Raw genomic sequence first — 17,907 nt, 5'->3', positions numbered from 1 at the left:
GGGATGTTATTCGAAAACATAATGTTAACTTTCACTGCTATGCAGATGACACACAGCTGTACATTTCAATTAAACATGGTGAAGCCCCAAAATTGCCCTTGCTAGAAGAATGTGTTTCAGACATAAGGAAGTGGATGGCTGCAAACTTTCTACTTTTAAACTCGGACAAAACAGAGATGCTTGTTCTAGGTCCCAAGAAACAAAGAGATCTTCTGTTGAATCTGACAATTAATCTTAATGGTTGTACAGTCGTCTCAAATAAAACTGTGAAGGACCTCGGCGTTACTCTGGACCCTGATCTCTCTTTTGAAGAACATATCAAGACCATTTCAAGGACAGCTTTTTTCCATCTACGTAACATTGCAAAAATCAGGAACTTTCTGTCCAAAAATGATGCAGAAAAATTAATCCATGCTTTTGTCACTTCCAGGTTAGACTACTGCAATGCTCTACTTTCCGGCTACCCGGATAAAGCACTAAATAAACTTCAGTTAGTGCTAAATACGGCTGCTAGAATCCTGACTAGAACCAAAAAATTTGATCATATTACTCCAGTGCTAGCCTCTCTACACTGGCTTCCTGTCAAAGCAAGGGCTGATTTCAAGGTTTTACTGCTAACCTACAAAGCATTACATGGGCTTGCTCCTATCTATCTCTCTGATTTGGTCCTGCCGTACATACCTACACGTACGCTACGGTCACAAGACGCAGGCCTCCTAATTGTCCCTAGAATTTTTAAGCAAACAGCTGGAGGCAGGGCTTTCTCCTATAGAGCTCCATTTTTATGGAACGGTCTGCCTACCCATGTCAGAGACGCAAACTCGGTCTCAACCTTTAAGTCTCTACTGAAGACTCATCTCTTCAGTGGGTCATATGATTGAGTGTAGTCTGGCCCAGGAGTGGGAGGGTGAACGGAAAGGCTCTGGAGCAACGAACCACCCTTGCTGTCTCTGCCTGGCCGGTTCCCCTCTTTCCACTGGGATTCTCTGCCTCTAACCCTATTACAGGGGCTGAGTCACTGGCTTTACTGGGGCTCTCTCATGCCGTCCCTGGAGGAAGTGCGTCACCTGAGTGGGTTGAGTCACTGATGTGGTCATCCTGTCTGGGTTGGCGCCCCCCCCCCCCCCCCCCCCCCCCCCCTTAAGTTGTGCCGTGGCGGAGGTCTTTGTGGGCTATACTCAGCCTTGTCTCAGGATGGTAAGTTGGTGGTTGAAGATATCCCTCTAGTGGTGTGGGGGCTGTGCTTTGGCAAAGTGGGTGGGGTTATATCCTTCCTGTTTGGCCCTGTCCGGGGGTGTCCTCGGAGTGGGCCACAGTGTCTCCTGACCCCTCCTGTCTCAGCCTCCAGTATTTATGCTGCAGTAGTTTATGTGTCGGGGGGCTAGGGTCAGTTTGTTATATCTGGAGTACTTCTCCTGTCCTATTCGGTGTCCTGTGTGAATCTAAGTGTGCGTTCTCTAATTCTCTCCTTCTCTCTTTCTCTCTCTCGGAGGACCTGAGCCCTAGGACCATGCCCCAGGACTACCTGACATGATGACTCCTTGCTGTCCCCAGTCCACCTGGCTGTGCTGCTGCTCCAGTTTCAACTGTTCTGCCTTATTATTATTCGACCATGCTGATCATTTATGAACATTTGAACATCTTGGCCATGTTCTGTTATAATCTCCACCCGGCACAGCCAGAAGAGGACTGGCCATCCCACATATGCTCTCTCTAATTCTCTCTTTCTTTCTCTCTCTCGGAGGACCTGAGCCCTAGGACCATGCCCCAGGAATACCTGACATGATGACTCCTTGCTGTCCCCAGTCCACCTGACTGTGCTGCTGCTCCAGTTTCAACTATTCTGCCTTATTATTATTCGACCATGCTGGTCATTTATGAACATTTGAACATCTTGACCATGTTTTGTTATAATCTCCACCCGGCACAGCCAGAAGAGGACTGGCCACCCCACATAGCCTGGTTCCTCTCTAGGTTTCTTCCTAGGTTTTGGCCTTTCTAGGGAGTTTTTCCTAGCCACCGTGCTTCTTCACCTGCATTGCTTGCTGTTTGGGGTTTTAGGCTGGGTTTCTGTACAGCACTTTGAGATATCAGCTGATGTACGAAGGGCTATATAAAATAAATTTGATTGATTGATTGATTGATTAACAGGGATATAAACAAATTTGTGCACAAAATTTGAGAGAAATATGCTTTTTGGGTGTATGGAAAATTTCTGGGATCTTTTATTTCATCTCATGAAAAATGGGACCAACACTTTATTAATTGCGTTTGTATTTTTGTTCAGTATAATTAAAAATATATATATATAACCTTCATTCCAGAGCCTGGGTGCCGAGCAGTTATTCCAAATTGGCCACTGGTAACCATACCAGCCTACTGTAGTTTCATTCATACCAAGTAGCACACAGGAGTAGCAACTCAGCTTGAATAGACCTGCTAGTCATTGAAAAAACATTTTATGATGGAGATAAGTCATAGGTTTAAACATCATCTATGGTATTAAAAAATCTACATCTCCTTCCCGAAATAATAGTAGCACCAATCCATAGGCAAGCTTGCTCACTGTCTAACAATAGTGGATAGGCAAAATTAACCTACTTTTCATTTGTAGCCAAAGGCATATCCCATCTAAATGTTTTTGAGTGCTGTGAGATCTTTTAATTTGGCACACAGTGCTTTTGTCACCCAGACTTATTTTGCTTATCTTCCAAATGTTAAAACAGGAATGGCCAATCTTTCTCCTGGAAAGCTACTGGGTAGCCTACCCTATAGACTTTTGTTTCAGCCCTGCTCTAACACACCTGATTCTACTATTTAGCTGCTGATCTTGACTTTGATTAGCTGAATCAGGTGTGTTAGAGCAGGGCTGGAACAAAATACTACCTAGCTCTAAAGGATAATATTTTAATTTGCTAATGATACAGAATTTGTTGATGATAAAGTAATGTGTTAAAAGGTTAATTATAAGTATACATTAAAACATAATGGTGACACCAAACACTTTATTGTGATGTATGGTTTCATACAGAAAAACTGATACAATGTTCCTCCCTTATTCCTCCATTGTGATTACAGTTCAATTCATCAACCATCACAACTACTCAGAGGCCTGGGAAGAGGTAGAAGTGCTTTGTTAGAGTGGCTCGGTCTTTGGTTGGCATCTGTCTGCCTTTTCCCATGTGGAAATCTTCAAAGCGAACCATGACCTGTATGGAAGAAAATACCAACATGTTATTGTGGCTCAAAGTAAATCAAAGGTGATCAATTATTCCATACAGCGCAATGAGGAAAGAACATTGTGAACTGTTCTGTTTCCAGATACTTGCCTTCCTGAATAATTCTTCTATATGATCATCACAGGCATAGGTGTTGAATGTCTCCATGATGTGTTGGATAAAAAAGGTGCCCATCTTTGGATCTCTGTAGGACTTAGTATCTGAAAGGGCAGGGAATGTAATGAGGGTTTACTCACAGTGATTTACAAACAATATAATGCCTGAGAATGTGTTAATATGACCCACTAACCTGGTGTACAGGACAAGAGGGAGATTAAGTCATTTTTGTTGTGTTCCCTCTTGATTGAGTCACTCTCTAACTCCAGGTCATGGCTGGGCCCAGGCACCGCGTCACTGACCCAAACAAACCCGTCATTGCCTGAAATAACAGGCAAATCCTCTTTAATATGGAGGCATTCTACTCAAGTTAAAGTCAGTACAAAAGGTTTACATACATTTTGGAAAAACAATTCTTTTTTTTCAATGAAAGGATCACCTCCCCTGCAGGCCTGAATGAGGATGACTTTGGGTTTGTTAACCAGTGCTTTGCAGTTATCTGTATTCAGGTGTGTGAAGATGTTGGTGATGGGGAAGACATCAGGTTTAGGGTCCCCTTCCTTGTAGTGGACACCCATGATGGCTCCCAGCTCCCCGTGAGACATCATCACCACGAAGACGCTGTCCGATAATAAGTGCTCCTCACGTTTAGAGAATGCTTTCACAGCCTCATCCATCTCCTGCAAGAGCACACTGAGTCAGTCATAGGGGAGACAAACCATAGACTAAGGAAACATGTAGACATTCTTCTGGAGGCAGGGGAGATGTTTCCTCCCCCTGTGTACCTGTCCAGACAGGTTTCTATGTTTCACCACATCATATCCCAGATCCCTGAGAAGCCTCTCTATGTTCTCCTCGTCCTTCACTGCACCTCGTCTCAGCATGCTCTTATCATCAAACTCCACGTTGTTTATGAGCAGGGCCAGACGCTTCCGACCAGACTTATCCATTGGAGGGTAAATCTGATCGAGCAAAGCAATGACAGGTGCAAAGGTTATTTAACAGAAATACAGCCTAGCAACAATTCAACTCAATCAAAATATGTGTGAAAATTGGTCCCAATTTACAAGTCGTCCTAAAACCACTCTGTAATAATGGTGTAGGTACACATTGTTACACAGTTATTGCAGTTTGTGAAATTACAAATTTAAACTTTGATAGTTTGTTTACACTGTAGGACTTTCACGCCAAGACTTATTTTTTAAATATATATGTTTTAAATGTATTGTAACTCAAATGACTGTGTTTCCTAAACTGTGCCACAGGTAACCCCAGGGGTTCATTAGCAAGCTCATTGGTCTAATAAAAGAACTATAAACTCAGTAGCTAATTATTTTGGGACACTCAGAAAACCGATACATGTACACTGATCTATCCTTTGACAACCAAGTGGAGCTCAAACCTCGTAACCCTTCCGCTGAAGAATGCCCTCCTTAAAGTCACTGGTGCTGGGGATGAGGACAGAGGACACTTGGCGCACCTCCTGCTGTGACAACTGGGGCGATGATGGTGCTGCAGGAAAAACGCAGCATGTTACATTTAATTTACAGTATCTGCAAAGTAAAAAATAAAACTCTTATCAGGTCTAAGAAAAGTTTGGGATTGTGACAGACCTCACTGAATGGTGCATCAGTTTCACTCACTCATCTTGGCCGGCTGCCTGGGGTCCAGACCCAATTTGTCATAAAGTCCAGGATCTCTCTCCTGAACTCGGGCAATCATCTTCTCACTGGCTTTTCTCCCTTTCTTCCGCACCATATCAATGAGGCATCGTGCCTGCTTTGTCTTAGTGCTGTTCTCCTCCTTCACTGAGTCTGTTTCTTCATCGTTCAGCACCCGGTCTTCCAAAAGGTTGTCCAGGAGCTGCTTGATCACTGGCTTCGTCACACTGTCTATGAATGTAATGCATTGGAGAGCACCTTGTCTGGTGAAAGTAAATAGGAATTCATCAGAGCTACAATTGAATCATTGTTGGAGCGATGTCTAAGTCTTATGCATCTGCTTTGTAATTGTGCATACAATGTATTATACACTCCTATTCATCCTTTAAAGTGGCCATCTGCAGCTCGAACTATAACAAGGTTACAGCCCGCCACTGATTTGGTAAACAGCTGAGGGATGGGGCTGGTGAAATGTAACCACTCTCAAACTCATGGACAAAGCTATGGATGCAAAGACTGACCATCCATGATATCAACATTATAGTTTTAACCATGTTTTGAGGCTATACAGTGTTTGTTAACAAATAACATTGTTAACACACAAATTAATAAACCAAGTTTATATTTTGATGGGTAGGACAATTGAACTAAACGCATGAGTCATCTATAAGTTATATTCTTCAAGAATCAATGGGTATATCATAAATGTAATACAGACACACATAGCCCTAAAGGACACCGAGGGCTAAGGTACACACACACAGACACACACACAAAGAGAGAAAGATAAACAAATGATCACACACACACACACACACAAAGAGAGAAAGATAAACAAATTATCACACACGCACACACACACATTATTATCAAATTAACTGTTCCCGATAGAAAAAAAGGGGATAGACCGTGCGTCGTGCAGGTTGGTATTGCGTTCGAGAGCTATAGCGAAAGTGAAAGTATGCATGCCGTAGAAATGCAAAACAATTTCCCCAAATTACAACAAAAACATTGCAATATTCTTTATATTTATATTTGTCAGAGTAGTTCAAATAAATACCATGTTTGTTTAAACTTTTTTACATAAGCTAAACAGCCGATAATGTTTACATTACAATGATTTCCCTGCCATTCCTTAGATGAAGTGGATGAAGCAATGCTTTTCTTTCTGCCAGCTATTTCGGATAGGATAAAGATATGCCTATGCGTTTTCTTAATGACACTCTATCACTCACTTACCTGTTGTCTACCAAATACTTTTCGGCCTGGGCTACTGGAGTTTTAACGTCATAAAAAGTCTTAGCAACTTCCCATATCTTTTATACAGTAACCTGATTGGCAGGTTTGGTGCATAGATTTACATGATTCACATTTACGTGATATGCATTGAAAAATATGTTGTATTTTTCTGATTCACAAGATATACAATTAGGAAAAGTATATTTGTACTTACAATGTACATAGCTAACTTATAACTGTCACATCATATATTGAATGGGCTTTCGTTTACATTTCATTCACTTGTAAATGTGTGTACTGTCTGTGCAAACGAAAATGATACATTGCAGCTAGTTAAATGCATAACTATGGAGCGATAAGGGGAGCTGCCCTCCCTACTTTAAAGCTATGCTCAAACGGTAAATGCTAAATGGCATCCAATTGGGATTACACTACAACTGAACCCGTTAATTCTGCCACTCCGGGCTCTTGGCCCACCCACCCCTAACGTCAGGTCTCAAAATGGTCTCAAGAGAGCGCTGTTGGATAACGAGGAAGAAGGGTGACGCTAGGTAAACAAACTTGTCTGTCAGAGAAGTCGAGGTCTAACTAGTTTCAAGTGGATATTCGACTGAAGTTCGCGCTTTCAAACCTCAATAGCTTTCAAACCACTTGAGCTACAGACTCCAAATTAGTGTCATGATGTTGGAAAAATTGCGCGCAACATTGCACGATTGTTTTTCACGATTTGGTCATTAATTCACTTTGAAAAGCTAATAAACACGATGAAATGTGAGCAGCATTTTTGTATTCCTAGTTGAATTAGTTAGGGAGCGTGAACAAAGTACAAACTTTTACATTCAAATTTTTCTACATTTAAAATGTCAATATCTCCTTGGTCATGTGACCTACTGACAAAGAAGGTTCAGAATGTACACTCAGTGGGCCTACACATTGCACACCCTTTAGTTTGTCAATTTTCATCTCACTTAATTTTACATAAATTTTTGACATGATCAAATTTCAATTGCTCCCATGTCATGTGACCTCTGACTCCTGGCCTCTAGGCCTACACTCCCTGCCCGCCTGCCTGCCTCTCCCTGGAACTACAGACCTCCAGGCCTCCACACCTACTCTCCCTACCTGATCAACACCCCCCTCCCTTGGCCTTAGAGTATAGCTTACTCACTGGAATTACTAAAAATGTCTAAAGTCCTGCTGTCAGGGACCACGTGCACCTGGTAACCCGAAACAGGCTCTGTGCTCCTGGTGACCCACCCGCTTTTTTCTGCTCACAGACTAAGTCCCCACTCCAAACTCTATGGCCTGAGTGCTACCCCAAGCCCCTGCTTGGACTCGGAGTGCCCCACACTTTGATGGAGGCGTCCTTGTGCACCTAGTAACCTGAAACAAGCTCTGTGCACCTGGTGACCCGCCCACTTTTATCCGCTCAGAGACTAAGTCCCCAACCTCCACAGCCTGAGTGCTGCCCCCAGCCAATGAGTCTGGCCGTCCCTGCTCGGACTCTGAGTGCCCCCCTCCTTAATTAAGGGAGGCCTCCTCGTGCATCTGGTGACCTTTTTACTTCCACAGTGAGTCCCAACCTGACTCACAGTCCCAGCAGAGGACGGGCCCGGACGGATGGGCGATCACCACCTAGCCCCCCACCTATCCAGAGCCCAATGTCAATGTCGTATGCCTTCTACCCGCCTGCCATGGCTCTCTCACACTCTGTGTTTGGCCCCTGGCCCTTCTGCATGCACCTGGTAACCCATAAGAAAAGAAGGAGGATGGGTGGAGGAAGACGCCTTCCGTCCCCGACAAATGCTTGGATCGAGGGCTGACTTTCAATAGATTGCAGTGAGTGAGCTGCTCTGCTACGTACGAAACCCTGACCCAGAATCAGGTTTTCTACGAGTGATTTAGCACCAGCTTCCCCGTAAACATGTGGCTGTGCATTAGGAGAGGGGAGGAAGCTCATCCAGCCGCACCCCAACCCTGTCACAAACGGCTCTACTCACCTGCCAAAAGAGGCAGGCTTTCCCGAGCCAACCGAAGATCCGCGGTGCTACGGTATCCTTAAGTTTAGGGGGGATTCTGACTTAGAGGGGTTCAGTCATAATCCCACAGATGGTAGCTTCGTATCATTGGCTCCTCATCCTATCAAATACATAAAATATCTGAACCTGCAGTTCCTCTCTTACTGAGCAGGATTACTATTGCAACAACACATCATCAGTAGGGTAAAACTAACCGGTCTCACGATGGTCTAAACCCAGTTCCCTATTAGTGGGTGAACAATCCAACGCTTGGTAAATTCTGCCTCACAATGATAGGAAGAGCCGACATCGAAGGATCAAAAGGCAACGTCGTTATGAGTGCTTGGCCACCACAAGCCAGTTATACCTGTGGTAACTTTTCTGACACCTCCTGCTTAAAAGCAAAAAATTCAGAGGGATCGTGAGGCCCCACTTTCACGGTCTGTATTCATACTGAAAGATCAAGATCAAGATAAAGCAGCTTTTGCCATTCTGCTCCACGGAAGTTTATGTCCTCCCTTAGCTCGCCTTAGGACACCTGCATTACCGTTTGACAGGTGTACCGCCACAGTCTAACTCCCCACCTGCCAAATTTCCCCGGAGCTGTACCTTATATCATCTACTGCATCTTTATGTAATACATGTATCACTAGCCACTTTAACTATGCCACTTTGTTTACATACTCATCTCATATGTATATACTGCACTCAATACCATCTACTGTATCTTGCCTATGCCGCTCTGTACCATCACTCATTCATATATCTTTATGTACATATTCTTTATCCCCTTACACTTGTGTCTCTGCTAACCATGTGTATGTGACAAATAAAATTTGATTTGATTTGATTTGAACTACAGTCAAACTCAAGAGGGGCTTCTTTACCCGCTGATTCCGTCAAGCCCGTTCCCTTGGCTGTGGTTTCACTATCCATCGCAGTATCTAGCGGCACCATCGACCGGGTTTCGGAAGAAGCAACAGAAAATGATCATCCCCTTTCAATCATTTGCTTTCCCAGTCAGCCCTCCGGGACAGAGCCATAGGAAGCCACCTTTACCAGCGCTTCATCGATATTCCTCACTTTGACATGAGGGGGTCACAGTCACCCCACGGGTGATTTGAGTGTGACCGCGACAGGTGGGTACGCTCCTTTGAATTTCATCAAGTTGACATTCAGTGATCCGTGCCCAGAGGGAACCTAGGCTTCTTCCGTCCGTTTTATGGTTCTGCAGCAAATCAAATCAATTTACCCTCCAGACAAGCTGGAGATACTTCGTAGGGCATGAGCCAGATCCATGCAATGCCCTATCACTGCAGGACCAATGGGTTTAGTCTCCACCTCAAGTCTAGTGGGCGTAGAGGAGACCTCCCAACTTACAATGTGTAGGGCTGGCGAGCGCTGTAGCTGGGGAGATCCACGAGAAGGACCTGGCACACATCCAGAGTTGCCACCACCAACCGCCAGACCCAACCCCCAACCGGTCCGCCTTCGGCCCGCCAACGGACACCACCCCGACAAACCCCCGCACGCAGACCCTTGCGAGACCACGCACGAGAGACCGCGAGATGGGCCGCACAACAAACTTCCAATGGTGGCGAGAGGAGGGCTGCGGAGCGACTGCTCCCCCAGCCGGCCTCGAGCCCCGCTTCGCACCCCAGCCCGACAGACCCAGTCCTTTGAGCCAATCCTTATCCCGAAGTTACGGATATTTCTGCCAACCCTTACCTACATTGTTATAACATGACAGAGGCTGTTCACCTTGGAGACCTGCTGCGGATATGGGTACAGCCCGGCGTGAGATTCACACCCTCTCCCCCAGATTTTCAAGGGCCAGGGAGAGCTCACCGGACACCGCCAAAGTCGCAACACTTTCCAGGGCTTGGGCCCCTCTCTCAGGGCAAAACCATTCCAGGGCGCCCTGCCCTTCACAAAGACAAGAGAACTCTCCCCGGGGCTCCGGCCAGCTTCGTCGGGTTACCACACTGGATGCCTCGCAGTGCCCGTCTCCACCAGTCCGACGGACTTCAACTATGAATGTAGTTTGAGGTCAGTAGGTCACATTACCAAGGAACTATTGAAATTATAAAGTAAAAAAAATAAATAAATAATCGTGGAGATAAAAATTGACAAACTAAAGGGTGTGCAATATACAAGGTTAGTCTGTGGACATTCTGAACCTTGTTTTAGTCCAGTGGGTGACATGACTAAAGACCTATTGAAATGAGAAACATTGAAAATGTATGTAAAATTGAGTGCAATGAAAATGGACAAACTGAAGGGTGTGCAATGTGTAGGCCCACAGAGTGGACATTCTGAACCTTGTTTGAAGTCAGTAGGTCACATGAACAAGGAGCTATTGAAATTCTAAAGTTGACCAAATTCATGAAAATGGACTAACTAAAAGGTGTGCAATATAGAAGGGTAGTCAGTGGACATTCTGAACCTTGTTTGAAGTCAGTAGGTCCCATGACCAAGGAGCTATTGACATTTGAAAGTTTGAAAAAGTAATGGGAAAATGTGTGAGATGAAAATGGACAAACTAAAGGGTGTGCAATGTGTAGGCCCATTGAGTGGACATTCTGAACCTTGTTTGAAGTCTGTAGGATACATGACCAAGGAGCTTTTGACATTTTAAAGTTTGAAAAAGTAATGGGAAAACGTGTGAGATGAAAATGGACAAACTAAAGGGTGTGCAATGTGTAGGCCCACTGAGTGGACATTCTGAACCTTGCTTGAGGTCAGTAGGTCACATGACCAAGGACCTATTAAAATTCTAAAGTTGACCAAATTAATGAAAATGTACAAACTAAAGGATGTGCAATATAGAAGGGTAGTCAGTGGACATTCTGAACCTTCTCTGAAGTCAGTAGGTCATATAACCAAAGAGCTATTGAAATTCAAAAATGTAAATAAAGAACTGAAAATAGTGCGAGATGTAAATCGACAAAAACAAGTGTGCGCAATGTGTGTCTATGCCATCGGGTTAGCTACAACCAGTTTTGAAAGTTTTAGGAGTAATGGTTAAAGAGCTATTGACATTTGAAAATGTTGATTTGTCACTATGTTGACGGTCCCTAACCCCTGTTTTTGGAAGTAAGGAAAACTACAGGCGAATATCTGTCGAATATCCAACCTGAATCTGATTTTACCTCGGTTCAGAGGAGTGGGTAGCAGATATTGCCAATGGCTACATAAAAAACGAACTATCCACACTCAATAATCTTTCTTAAAAGCTAAGGAGTCGCAGAATGTTGTTAGCCAGCTAACGATATTGTTGCATTGCTTGTCAACTTTGTTGGGTCCTCGAGGAATTACTGTCACGCTAGCCAGCGCTTCAACTGCAAACGTTAGCTTCTAGTAGTGTGAGCCAAACCCTACTTAGTTCAATTTATCTCTGGTCAGGACCCAGTGGTCAGGTGGGTACATTGTAGAATACAAAATTATGTTTTATTTTTATTTTTTTAGCTAAGTTTAAAGGTTTACTGTTTACATTTAGCTACCAGAAGAAGCCTAGCTAACGTTAGCTAATGTCATCAGCTAGTTAGAGCTGAACTGAGCTCAGTGCATTGCTTGCAGCTATACAGTACACAGTAGTAGGTTAGTTATACAAAATATTTGGTATTAGCTAGCTAGCGTGTTAATAAATCCGGATGGCTAGCTAGCTAACATTGTGATGTGGCTTCAAACAAATTCAAGTGTAGCTTCACTATTGGGACTTGTTACAGTCAGAAGGCCATAAACATTTTGACCATTGTTTGTGGTCATCCATTAAATTCCTCCTGTGTTGTTTTTCTTATCATGCATTACCAATATGAGTCAGTAGTCATATTCACCAGAAATGGGCAGATTGATGTGTCAGATTTCCACTTTGGGTGGTAAAGTTGTAAGCACTGCCGTGGTATGAAATCATATTTTGATATACACTGGATTTCACTGAGATTTCCTTCAGTGTTTGAATTGAAATGTGTCATTATGCTAGCTACTTCTAAACATAATTTTTTATCAAATACCTCAACCTGAATGTGGACCATAGTGTGTAGGCATTCAACTGTGTCAAGTCCTGATAAATAAGTAATAGCCATCAAGTTTGCTTTAGGCTACTTCTGACTGCTTGATCATTCTACCATGCCATCATTCACAGTCTTGTATTTTTATTGTCATTCCCAGCAGTATATCTTTGCTAGCCGTGAGGGATGAGCCATGGGCCGGAACGTCGTGGGATCCATGTGGACCAGTCAGAGCTGTTGTGTACGAAGGGATGTGGTTTCTATGGCAATGTGGCCTGGCAGGGCCTCTGCTCCAAGTGCTGGCGGGAGGAGTACCAACAAACCAGACACAAACAGATCCAGGAGGACCATGCTCTGGCAGAGAGGTGTGTGTTGTCTGTTTGATCAAGCTTGTTATGCATCGTCCCCCAGCTGCTGCCCGGGTTGGCCGAGGTAGCACTCGATTTGAAATCGAGGAGCCCGGCGGCAAACACTGAATGCCCCGCTAAAATTGAGGGATGGAGTCGAAGACAAAACATTGAGGCAAATGGAACAGTGTCATGTTGCTGTCTGTCATTAGTTTAAATGATTCTTGCCTTTTTAATCTCTGACATTCTTTCCTTATCTGTCGTTTTATTTAGGGACCACTGTCTGTCTGTCTTCAGTATTGATCATGTGGTAGTAACAACAATGTCTGTTCTGTGTCCCAGGTTACAGATGGAGGAGGAGGCAGCATACGCTAACAACCACCAGGGGGTAGCCCAGTCCCAGCCTGCCATCGCACCCTTCAGCAAATTTGAAGAGAGGAAAACTAAGGAGAAGTCACGGAAAGTCAACACAGTGACTAAGTTTTTCACTCCCTCAGCAAAGACACCACCCAAGAAAGGTAGGATCCATGTCTATGAGATAGGGTTTACAGTTTATAGTGTTTTCTCTACCATTACTGGAGGGATGAGCAGATCCAAACCACCACTGCATCCCTTCTCTGCATAATGTTGGAGCACAGTTCCTCTTTCCCCCCTTCTTTCAGAACTCTGCTCCCCAACCCCCGTCACTGTGAAGAAGGTCACATGGGGCATCCAGCTACAGTTCCCTAGATGTTCGACCTTTCCCTGACCCAGTCTGTAATACCTATATATTTCCTGCAGACCACCATAGTCTCTGTGCCCACGAACACGAAGTTTACCTGTCTAAATGACTATCGCCCCGTAGCACTCACATCTGTAGCCATGAAATGCTTTGAAAGGCTGGTTATGGCTCACATCAACACCATCATTCCAGACACCCTGGACACACTCCAATTTGTATACCGCCCCAACAGATCCACAGATGACACAATCTCTATTGCACTCCACACTGCCCTTTCCCACTGTGACAAAAGGAACACTTAGGTGAGAATGCTGTTCATTGACTACAGCTCAGCATTCAACACCGTAGTGCCCTTGAAGCTCATTACTAAGCTAAACACCTCCCTCTGCAACTGGATCCTGGACATCCTGACGGGCCGCCCCCAGGTGTTGAGGGTAGGCAACAACACATCCGCCACACTGACCCACAACACGGGTGCCCCTTAGGGGATTGAAAAGATTTGTCATGGGCCCTCGGATCCTCAAAAAGTTCTATAGCTGCAGCATCGAGAGCATCTTGACTGGCTGCATCACTGCTTGGTATGGCAACTGCTTTCATGTGGAACCATGCATTTGAAGCGTAGAAAAAAGGAACTAGCTAAAATCAGATTGCAGAAGGATGTTTTGTGAAATCACAACTCCGCAAGCTGTGCTGGTAAAGTATGAGATGAATAAAGACCCACCCTTATTTTCTCCGCTTCCTATCAAAAGGCTGGCTGAAAGTCAGTCTTTTATATCTACCACCTAAGGAATATTGTACATACACACAGACATATCATTCCCTTCATTATCTGTATCCTCCACCCTACTAGACTCTGTCCCTGGCGAGGCCCAGTTGACCCCCAGCCCCTCAGTGAGCCGCAAGCCCTTAGAGACGGACCGCACCACACGAGAGTTCATCGACTTCCTCAAGACACTGAAACCTGGCAGGGAGATCTTCAAACAGTGCCGGGCCTTCACAGAGAGCATGGCCTGCAAGAGGGTGAGTAGTACACTACAATAGCACCAGTGGCTTCTGAATGTGGAGAGCCTGATGAGTCCCATGGGTGTTACCTCTATTCATTCACCCCTGCGGCTTGGGTTTTGACCATTTCACTTCCTCATCGTAGAACAGAAGGATGCCAAAAACAAAACATTTGGTTATTCACTCAATGCTCTGGAGTAACATCAGCGTGAACTCAGCGTGAACTCGCCCTTAAACTTGAAATGAAGGACAATATGCGACAATCCCTTCAAGCTAATAGTGCTCTTGTTCCACAGGACCTGGGTGCTGATGAGCTGTCTGAGTGTGTTCAGGACTTCTACCAGAACCTGTCAGACCGCCTGCAAACACACTACAAAGGTACACCTCTCCTTTCCTCACCTCTAATACTCTAATACCAGATCATTAAGGATATCTTGAAGCAGGGGCTTGATGATAAAGTTGCAGGTGAGAATGAACACACTCTGATCCTTTCTGAGAGCTATCTATAGGTAGGCCTTGAATGACTCACATTTGCTGTTTTCCCGCCTGTGTCCGTGTTGACCCCAGGGTCGTCAGAACGCGTGGAGAGTGTGATGGACGAGGTAGAGAGGTACATGATGACACGTCTCTACGATGAGGTCTTTTGTCCTGAGACCACAGACGATGAGAAGAAAGACCTGGCTGTTCAGAAGAGAATCAGGTAAAGACAATGAAACTGATATGATACTGAGTATGAGCATTGAAGCTGCTGTATGCATCTGTTCACTAAAGTGTGTGTGTGGGTTGCAGGGCCTTGCATTGGGTCACCATTGAGATGCTGTGTGTCCCTGTGGATGAGGAGATTCCTGAGGTGTCTGATAATGTGGTCAAAGCCATCACAGGTCAGATTTTAGCCTGTATTCATTTGTTTTTAGTTTTTTTTTTTACAACGAGACCCAAACACTGACTGAACATGCATGTAATATATAATGTCATCATAGCACATTAACTACCACTCTGTTCCACCCTGACTTCCTGTAGACGTGATAGAGATGGACTCGAAGCGTGTGCCCAGGGACAAGCTGACCTGCATCACGCGCTGCAGTAAGCACATATTCAATGCCATCAAGACCACCAAGAAGGAGGCGGCATCTGCTGATGACTTCCTGCCCACCCTCATCTACATCATCCTAAAGGCCAACCCTCCACGACTGCAGTCCAACATTCAGTACATCACCCGCTTCTGTAACCCTAGCCGCCTCATGAGCGGAGAGGACGGATACTACTTTACCAACCTGGTGAGAGGGCTGTGTACGCAAAGCAAACAGACAGACAAGCTGTACCAAACAAAGTCAAATACACATACACTGTACACATATTAAGAATATAATTTGTGATTCCCCTAACCCCCCTCTTTCTCTCCTCTCTCTCTGTCCCTCTGCAGTGCTGTGCGGTGGCCTTCATAGAGAAGCTGGATGGCCAGTCTCTGAACCTGAGCGCTGAGGAGTTTGAGCTCCACATGTCAGGCCAGGCGTCCCCCCAGCGGCCCCAGGCTGCCCCCTCCCCCCCAGGCAGTGCTGCTTTCAGCGAGATGAACGAGCGTCTGGACATGCTGACGGGGCTGGGCGTGAGGCAGGAACGCGTCATGGAGGGAGCTCGCCGCCTGGAGAGTGACCTCATCGACTGGAGGGATGGGGTGGAGCACAAAGTGCAGGATGTGTTGGAGAGGTTCCCCCTGGAAATGCACCCCCCCGCCTCTTCTGCCATAGACGCTGACAACGTGGAGAACGACCTCCTGCCTCCTCCTCTCCAGCCGCAGTTGTTTGCCGGCTGACCCCCAACACCCCAGTACCCTGACCCTCTGGACTTGTTACTCTCTCTCTCTCTCTCCACCCTGGAAAGTGGCTCCTGTTCTAATGCACATATAGGTTCCCTGTAATGGATCCAAGAAGTATAACTCCAACCCTCCCCATTGTATGCATCCTTAAAATAGATGCTTGCAGTCGCCTGTACCCCAGTACTCTTAAATAGACCACTTTCTTGGTCGGTCTTCAGCACTGATTAGTAAGAGTACCAGATAGGTTGCAGGCATATTGCCTTCATTGACGGTCATGAAGGAAAGGAGATAAGGAACGGATGCCTTTTAAGACTGTTGGGTTCCAAGTCTGAGTACAGAAGCCCTGGTGAGTGGCATCTGTTAGGATCATGTGTATGTAACCACAACCAAATTTCCCCTGAATATGTCTATAAATATGTGTGTATATATACAGTGGGGCAAAAAAGTATTTAGTCAGCCACCAATTGTGCAAGTTCTCCTACTTAAAAAGATGAGAGAGGCCTGTAATTGTCATCATAGGTACACTTCAACTATGACAGACAAAATGAGAAGGAAAAAAATCCAGAAAATCACATTGTAGGATTTTTTATGAATTTATTTGCAAATTATGGTGGAAAATAAGTATTTGGTCACCTACAAACAAGCAAGATTTCTGGCTCTCACAGACCTGTAACTTCTTCTTTAAGAGGCTCCTCTGTCCTCCACTCATTACCTGTATTAATGGCACCTGTTTGAACTTGTTATCAGTATAAAAGACACCTGTTTACAACCTCAAACAGTCACACTCCAAACTCCACTATGGCCAAGACCAAAGAGCTGTCAAAGGACACCAGAAACAAAATTGTAGACCTGCACCAGGCTGGGAAGACTGAGACTTGCTAGAGAGCATTTGGATGATCCAGAAGAAGATTGGGAGAATGTCATATGGTCAGATGAAACCAAAATATCACTTTTTGGTAAAACTCAACTTCATGTTTGGAGGACAAAGAATGCTGAGTTGCATCCAAAGAACACAATACCTACTGTGAAGCATGGGGGTGGAAACATCATGCTTTGGGGATGGTTTTTTGCAAAGGGACCAGGACGACTGATCCGTGTAAAGGAAATAATGAATGGGGCCATGTATCGTGAGATTTTGAGTGAAAACCTCCTTCCATCAGCAAGGGCATTGAAGATGAAACGTGGCTGGGTCTTTCAGCATGACAATGATCCCAAACACACCGCCCGGGCAACGAAGGAGTGGCTTCGTAAGAAGCATTTCAAGGTCCTGGAGTGGCCTAGCCAGTCTCCAGATCTCAACCCCATAGAAAATCTTTGTAGGGAGTTGAAAGTCCGTGTTGCCCAGCAACAGCCCCAAAACATCACTGCTCTAGAGGAGATCTGCATGGAGGAATGGGCCAAAATACCAGCAACAGTGTGTGAAAACCTTGTGAAGACTTACAGAAAACGTTTGACCTCTGTCATTGCCAAAAAAGGGTATATAACAAAGTATTGAGACACTTTTGTTATTGACCAAATACTTATTTTCCACCATAATTTGCAAATAAATTCATTAAAAATCCTACAATGTGATTTTCTGGCTTTTGTTTTCTAATTTTGTCTGTCATAGTTGAAGTGTACCTATGATGAAAATCACAAAATTGCTCAATTGGTGGCTGACTAAATACTTTTTGCCCCACTGTATATAATAAATGCCAAACCTGTTCAGTCATGCACTCAGTTTAGAGAAGTGATTTTTATTTTTTTATTGTGTGGATA

At 44.7% G+C, this 17,907-nt stretch overlaps 2 protein-coding genes across 3 annotated transcripts; one reads left to right on the top strand and one right to left on the bottom strand.

The window, feature by feature from the left end:
- Window positions 1-2,991: 2,991 nt before the first annotated feature.
- On the bottom strand, window positions 2,992-5,294 carry LOC110507087 (caspase-1; the record flags this gene model as incomplete). Its single annotated transcript, XM_021586959.2, has 7 exons — window positions 2,992-3,209; window positions 3,330-3,439; window positions 3,529-3,657; window positions 3,775-4,015; window positions 4,121-4,297; window positions 4,738-4,847; window positions 4,979-5,294. Coding segments are annotated over 7 exons (1,188 nt in total), but the record flags the coding sequence as incomplete, so codon positions are not given.
- Window positions 5,295-11,336: 6,042 nt separating this feature from the next.
- LOC110507637 (rab5 GDP/GTP exchange factor) lies at window positions 11,337-16,684 on the top strand. 2 transcript variants are annotated; one of them, XM_021587751.2, is made up of 9 exons: window positions 11,337-11,672; window positions 12,427-12,628; window positions 12,953-13,128; window positions 14,182-14,351; window positions 14,630-14,711; window positions 14,901-15,033; window positions 15,105-15,214; window positions 15,354-15,610; window positions 15,757-16,684. In XM_021587751.2, exons 2-9 carry the CDS (start codon window positions 12,450-12,452, stop codon window positions 16,144-16,146), a joined length of 1,497 nt encoding a protein of 498 aa, XP_021443426.2. In that variant the 5' UTR covers window positions 11,337-11,672; window positions 12,427-12,449; the 3' UTR covers window positions 16,147-16,684. The 2 variants fall into 2 exon arrangements, with proteins under 2 accessions (XP_021443426.2, XP_021443428.2); XM_021587753.2 differs by having other exon boundaries at window positions 11,338-11,672; window positions 15,123-15,214.
- The last annotated feature ends 1,223 nt before the right edge of the window (window positions 16,685-17,907 follow it).

Source organism: Oncorhynchus mykiss, chromosome 27 (assembly GCF_013265735.2).
Source record: "Oncorhynchus mykiss isolate Arlee chromosome 27, USDA_OmykA_1.1, whole genome shotgun sequence".
Taxonomy (NCBI): domain Eukaryota; kingdom Metazoa; phylum Chordata; class Actinopteri; order Salmoniformes; family Salmonidae; genus Oncorhynchus; species Oncorhynchus mykiss.
Note: the sequence above shows the minus strand (reverse complement) of the source record. Positions and strands in the feature narration are given on the sequence as shown.

What these genes read in the sequence shown, in the direction of transcription:
- LOC110507637 (XM_021587751.2), top strand. Translation starts at nt 12,450, where the DNA reads ATGAGCCATGGGCCGGAACGTCGTGGGATCCATGTGGACCAGTCAGAG. An exon ending in TGTGGTCAAAGCCATCACAG is followed by an intron (nt 15,215 to 15,353) that starts GTCAGATTTTAG and finishes GACTTCCTGTAG; the next exon opens with ACGTGATAGAGATGGACTCG. An exon ending in GATACTACTTTACCAACCTG is followed by an intron (nt 15,611 to 15,756) that starts GTGAGAGGGCTG and finishes GTCCCTCTGCAG; the next exon opens with TGCTGTGCGGTGGCCTTCAT.